Genomic DNA, 10451 nt, shown 5'->3' with positions numbered 1-10451 from the left:
TGTAAAACAGCTTACGCTAGATACTAGCAATGCAATAGCGCATTCATGTTATGGCTTTATTGATCTCGTAGAAACTTTGTTGAGTAATGGAGCAAAGTATGTCTTATTAGGTTGGTTTTCAACAGATCCACTTGAAAAAGCTTCTAAGCTTCGACAGGGATCTGGAGGTACTTACTTTATAAACGCTAAATCTGTAATTGAAAAAATTAATATTCAACATACTAAATTGATATTACAACTTGACATTCCTGTTGATGGTATCGATGGTCATACTTGTGACATGTTTTAGAGATATTTCTACTGATGAAAAAGAACTTCTGGATAATATACATGATCTTGAAAGCTCAGTTAATAAATCTACATTAGTGTCTATAGTTTACATAGCTGGCTATGTGCAAAAAAGCAAAATAAAAATTTATGATGATTCTACTAATTATTATTATAAATATGGAAGTTGTCTGTATAGCCTAAACAGAGGCGGACTTGAAATTCCTTCAGATACTCTTGTCTAATGGTCAATATTTTGCTTTTTTTTTCAAGGTGCTACTGACCATTTATGCAGAACATTTTGTGTTACTAAGTTTTAGTTCATTGCTGCTAAATATAAATTTAAAATCACAAAAAAACAATGCAGAGTATATTCTAATATTCTGCTAAAGAATTACTCACTAATTACCACTCCCAAAATACTAAAGCTATCATAATTTATGTGAAAATTAGCTTTGTAATTTATTATGGTATTTACTTGTTATGTTTTTTATTTTCTCATTAGCCTATATGTCTCTCAATATGTTTGGATTTGTAAATATTTACCCTGTTGAGATATATTGATAAAACTTTTTTTTTGCTTGAATCAACTTTTGTTGGTGTTTTTTATTGTTGGTGGTTTTTATTGTTACCATTTTTAGCAAAAAAATTAAAAATACTGTTATCTTTCTAATATATAGATATATACTTTGTTATGGTTCTGCTTGTTATTGATACTATTTTATATTACATAAATATTCTTAATGAAATTTGAAATACGAAAAATATGATTCTCTTCTAATTTTTTGGTTTTCTTTTTATATTTCCGTCTTTACGAGAGATTATTATTAGAAAACATAGACCCATTACACCCAACCTAATATAAAAATATATCATATAAGTAAAAGTGAAAGTTTAATCGGCCTTCAGTTTTTACGGCATTTTGCGCGATGTCAAGGCCTGTTATTATAGAAGGCCGTGTGTGTGACGAAAAAGTAAAGATACTTTTGCATCCAGAGGCTATTGCACCCAAGGTCTACATCATTGAAAAAGTAGGTTTTTACATTTTTGTTTTTTTGTTTAACTACTTATCCTAATTGATCACTTTTTTTCAGGATTCTCCTCATGGGTTCAAGCTCGTTACGCATAATATGTGTTCAATTACCCATAATACGTTAGTCATTGTAAGAAATAAATTAGAAAATAATTATTTTTGAAATATTGTAGTTATTAATGATTTCAACCTGGCTAATTTAAATTGCTCGACTAATAAGGTTCTTTATTAAAATTATCTCTCTCTCTCTCTCTCTCTCTCTCTCTCTCTCTCTCTCTCTCTCTCTCTCTCTCTCTCTCTATATATATATATATATATATATATATATATATATATATATATATATATATATATATATATATATATATATATATATATATATATATATATATATATATATATATATATATATATATATATATATATTTGTATTTATTTTTTTTTTTAGAAAATGTTTGAAGAAAGTTAGAAGATACTAAAAACCTTGGTATTATGCAAGCCAAAGCGATTTAATTAATTCAATCTACAAAAAACGGCGTGTAAATCGCAAAAGAAAAAATAATATTTTTAATATTCATTTTCGATGTATTGATTAATAGCATTTATTTTAAAATAAATTCATTTTGCAACACGTTTTTTAATTTTATAAAATTTCGTCATAATAGTTTAGGGTAAATCCCACAGGTTATGGGTGGAAAACATCACATGTAAAAGATCAAAAATGCTACACATTTTGAATACCAAATGGGATAAAGTAGCAAATACCAGATTAAGTTAAGCCTCTCTGAAAGTTTCGATGATTAATTTTAAATTACTATTTAAGTAATTTTTAAATTAAAAGAATTTTAAAAATTATCATAGAAGCATTCGGACTTTCATTTGTCTAGTATTGACTACTTTTATACCATTTGGATTAAAATATGTGGCACTTAATTGGATTTGGATTGGATTAAAATATGTGGCATTTATAACATGTAGTATTTTCCACCTATATCTCATGTAGGATTTACCACATAAAACCCATGTGGGATTTACCATATGAAACCCACATGGGACAAAATAATAATCCCCATATGGGTTACATATGGTAAAAACCCACGCGTATCCCATATGGGATTTACCATATAAAATCCATGTGGGATTAACCATATGAAACCCACATGGGACAAAATAATAATCCCCACAAGGGTTACATATGGAAAAAATCCACGCATATCCCATGTGCGCTTTTTCACTGGGTATGCGAGTTATTCTTCTTGAACCTTGATGGGAACTCGTGGACAACCTCCAACATTCTTATGAGTCTTTGCAAGATGCTTCTTTAGCCTTTTAATTCCACAAGTGATCTTCTTCTGTCAAAAGTTGCACTCAACATTTATATAAATTTCGCGTTCCTGCGACCTGGTTTGAAGATTTCAACACAATACTTCCAACCAGGATCAGTCCTCCCACTTATTTTTGACAACTTTGCCATATCTTTAAAGCTGCAAATTTATAAAATAGTTTAGAAAAAAAAGCAATGATCAATCATAGCGAGCTGCAATTGATTATACAATTCCATGTATTGAATTTAATGGTTGAAAGCCAACAAACTCTCTCTAAATAAAACTAAAAGCAAATATATTCTTTTTTTTAAATCCTCCAAATCTGAAACTTTGCCCCTAAAACTCCCAAATATTTCGATAGAAAAAACTAATTTACAACGGACATTCTGCATTAAATTTTTAGGCGTTTTACTTGACGAACAAATAAGTTGGAAAGACCACATTAATTTATTAGAAAAAAAAATTTCAAAGAGTATTGGAATTATGTACAAGACATATGTTGGATAAAAACTGCTTAAAACTTATCTACTTTTCGTTTATCCATAGCTATATCAGTTATTGTAATATTGCGTGGGCCAGCATTCCCATCAAAATTAAAGCGTATCTTAAATAAACAAAAACAAGCAAGCCGCCTTATATTAAATGCTAATAAATAATTTTTAATGTTTATCAATTAAATATCTACAGTATTCTTGTATTCATGTTTAGATTTAAATATCGTAAATATATTTTTGACGACCTTTTTCTTATTATAAATCATAAATATCAAACAAAGCATTCATTACATAACTATCAGGTACCAAAAACCTTATTAAAACAGTCAAATTTCTCAATAGCATACCGAGGGCCACATTTGTGGAACTCATTCCTTCCAATTAAAAGTAAAACTTTTATTTCGCTTCAAACTTTCAAAGTTATTTTAAAAAAACAGTTACTTGATTATGACATATCTCAAATTCTATTTTATTTTTAATATCTTCTTTTTCAATTCTTAACTTTTCTTTCGTTTGATTAAAAGTAAAACATATTTTTTTTTTTTTGCTTATTTATCTAAATTTGTATTGAATTCTTTTTTTTTTTATACATACATATTTTTATGAATGTATAAATATTTTTTTTATGTATAAAAAAATGTAAAATGTTTATTTAAAAGTATTTATATTATTTTATTGATATTGTAAAAATTTATGATAGATTTATGATAGTGTAAACGATACAACGGGGCTAGATGATAAGACTTTTGTCTTCTGCCTGCTCCGGTCATATCTTAACTCAAAATATTTTGTAAATAACTTATTATGAAAATGACGAAATAAACTATGAATAAAAAAATTAAAAAAAAATTAAAAAAAAATTTAATGATTATTTAATACAATTATACAGGCATATGAGTATAATATATGATTTAATCATACAATTTCAGAATATATAAGTTAGATATATATTTATAAATTTTATTAAATCCACCATTATCATTCTAATACATTCATTTTCTTATTAAAAGTAGATATATACCGACTAAACTGTATTTTATTTATAATAATATATGTATATAACAAAATATTATTAAAATCTAAAAACGAACTCAACAAACTCAAATCTTTTTGAGTTTGTTGTCACTTTTTAACTTTCAATTTATCGATTTTTATAATGCGTTCCATATGAACGCACTCATTCAAATCGAATGTTACTATATTTCCTGTTTTGTAATAATTACGAAACAGGAAATATAATGACATTCGTCATTTATAATTATTATAAACTCTAAGTTTAGAGTTTATAATTCGATTCGATTGAGTGCGTTCATATGGAACGCATTATAAAAATCGATAAATTGAAAGCTAAAATGAGACTTTTGAAAAGATTTGAGTTTGTAGGGTTAATGCGTTTACGCATTCCTAGAACTAAAAAAATTGCTCAAAAACGTTTGAAGCAAACTGTAATTTTCATACATGTTGTTGGAGCAGGACCAAAAGCTAAAATTGAGGAGCGAAGCTCCTCATTTCTAAGGTTGAGCGAATCTAGATCATCGCTAGATGATCCTAATATTATTTCAACAAGAGAAATTACATTTATTTTTAAATATTTTGGTTTAGCCTACCCTAGAGTTGATTCGAGAAATTTGGTTGCATAAACTTTAGTATGAAATCATTTTTCTCGTTAAATTCATAAACCAGACGGGCCAGTAATGTTTGTCATATTTGCACAATAAGTATTATCATATAATAAAATTGATGTTCTAAAATATTTAATATTTTTGTTCAAATAAATAAAAATATGTTCTCAATATTGAGGGTATTCTCAATATTTTTAATATTGAGGATATCCTCAATATTAAAAAATATGTTCCTTAATATTTAGAAAGTTGAATGTTGACAATTGGATGAAGGAAAAACTGTTTCTTTGTCCAATTGGAGAAACTCTTGTAATATTCTATAACGCTCATTGATAATATTTAAAAATATAATTAAACTTTTAAGTGTTCTTTATTCTTATACTTTCAAATTCTTCCTTACTAATATTAGATTAAACCCATGAGAGTTAGCCAACTCAAGAAATGTTTAAAAGTGTAACCCATAAGTTATGCTAGTGGCCCCTAAGATTTCCATATATTAAAGTTATTTTTATCAAGATTTTTTTAATGGATGGTTGTTTTTCAAGATTTTTGTTTGGAAAGTAACCGGGTTAGGGAGATATATTTGAACTGTTTATTTAACAATAAAATAAGTTATACAACAAACATATAAAAATAAATTAGGAAAGCATTTCTAAAAAATGTTTAAAAAGCACCTAACATCTATACAATAAATACAAATTTAATTTAAATTTTTTTGTTCACACATTACATAAATACCTAAATAAAACACATGTACACCTAAAATCAAATAGGTGATCATTTCCAGAGAAGTTGCTTGTATATATAAATTAATATGAATTTTTTAAAATTACATAAAATAGGTGGCTCAAAACCCTTATTATACGATAAAGTAATAATATATTAAATTTTTTTTATCGAATACTGAAAAACATAATAAACTGCTTCCAGTCTTCGACACCCCTTCTACCCCCCATTTCCCTTTCAAATTTTTTTTTTTTAATTATTGTACATTTATCCCATCTATTTTAGTGTCAGTATGAAAAAAATTTCAAATACATTACATGTCATGCGTTTCTTGAGGCTATCTGGAAACAGTTATGAAAATTATTCCTAAGAGTTAAGGGTATTTACGGAACTTTTTTGCTCCATATTATCTTATGTGTTTATTTTTATGTTTACGATAACCAAACTTCCTTCATATTTAAAGGAAAGAGAGGTGATCATTTCAGACTCTATTTTGGCACTTTACTTCAGTTGGTGTTTGTTCAGCCTATTTTTTTATGACAAAACATCGAAGCCTGGAAGAGGTGTCGACCACTGGGTGGTTCACCCTATTATCTAATGAATTTGGTTTGATTGATCCAAACTTTTGACAATGTTTATCTTTATCAAACTTTGATCAAAGAAATATCAAATTCATCAAGTTTAAACTTGATAAATTTGATCAATATATTTTTCGTTAGTCCTCAGTATGATCAGCTGGTAACTAGCTAGAACCTATCGCCCCTTTCAGTCGGGTAGGTAGAACCTATCGCCCCATATAGTTGGCCAGCTACGAAACATCTTTTGTTTCGTTTCAAGTGTTGCAGAGGTATATCTGTTTATTATGTTCAAGACAAATTATAATCTATTTTTCTATTATTATCAAAAATCACTTCAAGTGAGTAGAAGTAATAATAAGTTAAATTCAAAAATTATGCTAAATTATGCTATGTACATTTAAACACAAAAAACGTTAGTTACAAACCAGAAAAATAAAACTAATATTCCGTATTAACTGAAATTTTAAAAATGATTATCTGTCCAAAAGCTTTGTGATAACATCAAAATTCTGAATATTGAAATACTTTTGACAAAAAACGTCGTTTATTGGATAGATTTCTTTTTATAAAAAATTTTGATGACGTGCTCCATCGATTCCTATCATTTTAATTGAGCGAAGCCGTCAATAATCGCTCGTCATCAATACATCACCAATATTTAAAGTTTTTTTCAAAATGCTAGGAGTCTGAATCACTACTAGAATTATGAGTTTCAGAGCATTTTTTATCCGACCAAGGTTGAGAACTGCTTTCATTACGGACGTTTTTCTTTAGTTCTCGCCACTTAAATGACTCTATTGAAGAAAATGAATTAAGCATCACTATAGATTTTAATGATATATTTTTATGATAATTAATATTTTCTGAACATCTTAATGATACCTTGAATAAGTTTTATAAGAGAGGTAAGAAAAAAATAGGAAAATAAAAGAACGATAAAAAAACAACAAACAATTAAAACTTACTCGAACGCGAGATTGAAGACTTTATCTTGCTAACTTCCTAAAAAAAACATGTAAGAAAAACTATTTACCGATACCGCTATTTAAAATAATATCCGTTAAAACTGATGCAGTAGATAAAACTACAGCAGTAAATTTAAAAATAAAGTCGAACCTTTTCAACTTTTTTTTCAGAGTTTTTTTCTTCTTCAAGTTGCTGAAACATTGCCCGAGTGGCAAGCTCTATTGCTAAAAAATAAATAAATTTTATTAAAAAACAATAAGCAAGCGGAAAATTAAGTTAATGTCTAATAGCAATAGAATGTGAACTATGTCAGTGTTGACAGAAACCATTTTAAACAACATAAATCATTTCAAAAAAAGTTCAAATTAATTTGAACTTTTTCAGAGTTTTTGATTATTTTAATTAAAGTCTTGCAAATGTACATTGAATGTACGTTTCATAAAGAGCCTAAGCTGATATTGGGATGAAAAAACAAGGTGGAATAGTCTTTTTGCAATGTTAGAAAGATTTATTCAAGTAAAAACGTGTATATTAAAAGCAATGATTGATTTATAAGAAATTATCAATATTTCTAAAGAAGAATATGCGGTAATGAATGCAATAAAAGAGGTCTTGAAAACTCTTGCAATTTAAAAAACCTTATATAATTAATTAATATAATGAATATTTTTCGAGACAACTGAAAAGCGTAACGAAAGTTCAGACAATTTATACTCAGCATTAATGGCTATCAAGCCGACAGTAAATCAGAAAGAGCTTTTTCTGCGGCAGGATTATGGAAAAAATTCATTCACGATTTAGTGATAAATCAATTGATTGCTTTTTAAAACAATTTTTAATTAAAAAAATAATTTAGATTAGTGTGCTAATATAAATTTGTGCTAGAAACTAATCTTAAAAATTTGATCCTTTCTAGTTTTGCAAATACTTCTCGATAAAATATTTATATCGATAAAATAAAATCTTCTCAATAAAATATTTTCCTTTTTTGACCTTTAGTTTCTACACTTTTTTGTAAACATTCTAAATCATTCCAGAAGAACACTCTATTTATTTAATATATAACTAATTAATATTATTTCTATATATCTATATTTATATAATCAAAACAACTGTAAATAATAATATAAAACATTAGTAATTAAATATTTAACTTAATATTGAAAAAACTTATTAAACAGTTTAAAATAACAAGAGTTAAACATATATTAAAAAAAGTTAACAGTAATAGCTGAAAATAAAAAAAATAGGAATATACTTTTTTTACAACTATAAAACTTGAACATGAAATAAATAATAATAAAAACTTAACAGGCTGGCAACAACATTTACTACAAAACGTTGACAGTTAAAAAATCTATCCTCAACAATGATTGAACTAAAAACTTTTAAAAACTATGGAATATAACTTCCAAGAATCTCTTTGGCAGTAACAATTCTTTAATAGTCAAAACATATATTCAAAAAGGTGTTGTAAGGACATCTTTTAAAATTGTAAATAACCAAAAAGGTTAATATTTATTCAAAAGACAACAACACTGTGCAAAACTTTACAATTGGCAACACATCAATTGCAGTGTTAAGTGACAGAAGAACAATGCTTTTCCACTTTTAATTGTACACTGTATTGACTCCCTCCTACTTCGCTAACCCATAGTAATAAAAAAAAAACAGCAAGAAAGATTTTTCTAAAGTAAGTCTAATAATATATTATAACAATGAAAAATAAGTGCATTTTTTTGCAAAACAAATCATTGAAAAGAATCAAAAACAAACTTAATATCACTTTCATTAAAAATACTTTTATAATTCTTGAGCAACACAATGGCAATAAGTGTGAACATATTTTAAAGAAAAACATGATATTTTTTAATCTTGGCATGTTTCGTAGTTAACATACTACATTTTTAAAAGATAAAATTACAATTTAAAACTCTGGATATAAATATAAAATCAAAACTTGAAGACACTACAAAGAAATATTACCAGACAAATAGAATTGTTACAAACCAATAAAAATTATAATACAAATTATGATACCGTAAATAGCAAAAAAATAAAAATAAAATTATAAGTACATTAAAAAACAAAAAAAACAAAAAAAACAAGATAGACAAATTTATATTATAACGAACAGTTTGTTTATTTAAAGATGGGTTTTCCCATTTAATATGGAGTGCTTCTTTAATTTTCAATTTGTTTTTGTTAGAAGCAGTATCCAAAATTTTAAAACAATTATAGCTACTTGGATTTTTGCAATAAACAGATGAGTAATTTAAAACAATCTAATGTTTATAAGCATTTAATTTAATAAATAAACTAAATGCTTATAAACATTAGATTGTTTGTCACTTGTAAAATGCTCATGAATCCTTGTTGTTAAGTGTCTGGAGGTTTCTCCAACATAACTGGTATTACATACAGCACAAGAAAATTTGTGAAACTTTTATAATTGTCTGATCACAATATAACAACTAAAAGTTAAGTTTATAAAATCTTTTCACTTCTATGAACAAAACTATAGAGTCTATACAGAAATATATAGACATACTAAGTCTTACTTAACATTTTCTGAGATCATTCTTTACTAATAACCTCTCATAAAAGCCATATATACAGTCCATTGCAAAGTTAGTAACTGCTAAGGTTGCCTCGTATTATTATTATTGTCATTTTCTTACTCCTCATTCCATTTACTACCTCTATAAATCCGTGTATCGAATACTGTTGTCTGTTCTATTTAAAATGAGGTCTAAAAATACATTGAAAATGTAGTTGAACCAATTTTAATTTTCTAATATCCAGTGGCCTAAAATGTCATTTCAATTATTTTTTTTTAAATTCATTTTAATCCAATTTAACCATAAAATTGAAAAAATTTATTTATAATTTTACAAAACTAGATTCTGTGTCATTCGTATAGTTAGAAACTAGTCATTGGAGTGACACCTTAATAAAATAAACAAATAAAGAAAAAAAAAGTAATATAGATAGCAATCAAAATAAAATAAAAAAAAATAAAAATAAGAACAATAATATTTAAAAAAACAAGACAAATAACACAAAAAAGGACACGAGAGATAATAAATGAATGAGATAACGCAATTCATAGCGTAATTCAAAATAAATTCAAAGCATAATTCAAAATCAATTTAAAGCATAACTAGGTTGAAAGCATAACTAGGTTGAAAGTAAATAGTTGAAATAAAAAATATTTTGTCTTCAAGAATAGGATTTAGCTTAACAAAAGAACAATTTAGAAAATATGCATATGAAACATATTTTCCAAAAAATCTGCAACATCGTCTCAGGATTGCTAGTACTTTTTTATTTATTTTTAATTTTTTATTTAAATTTGAATTTAAAAAATATTAATTAAAATCAAAAATCAAAATAAAATAATCAAATAATAACTTAATAAATAAATAACTTTAATAAAA

The 10451-nt window shown here is 26.1% G+C and overlaps 1 protein-coding gene across 2 annotated transcripts in view; it reads right to left on the bottom strand.

Annotated features, from left to right (window-relative positions):
- Nucleotides 1–6388: 6388 nt before the first annotated feature.
- The window catches only part of LOC101240441 (uncharacterized), a 19432-nt gene continuing 15369 nt past the window's right edge, over nucleotides 6389–10451 (bottom strand). For both annotated transcript variants that reach the window (XM_065804739.1, XM_065804740.1), the window contains exons 15-17: nucleotides 7162–7235; nucleotides 7011–7047; nucleotides 6389–6839 (exon numbers count right to left, since the gene is read on the bottom strand). In XM_065804739.1, the coding sequence (XP_065660811.1) occupies nucleotides 6724–6839; nucleotides 7011–7047; nucleotides 7162–7235 (227 nt within the window). In that variant the 3' untranslated portion in view covers nucleotides 6389–6723. The remainder of the gene's footprint in view (nucleotides 6840–7010; nucleotides 7048–7161; nucleotides 7236–10451) is intronic.

Source organism: Hydra vulgaris, chromosome 09 (assembly GCF_038396675.1).
Source record: "Hydra vulgaris chromosome 09, alternate assembly HydraT2T_AEP".
Taxonomy (NCBI): Eukaryota; Metazoa; Cnidaria; class Hydrozoa; order Anthoathecata; family Hydridae; genus Hydra; species Hydra vulgaris.
Note: the sequence above shows the minus strand (reverse complement) of the source record. Positions and strands in the feature narration are given on the sequence as shown.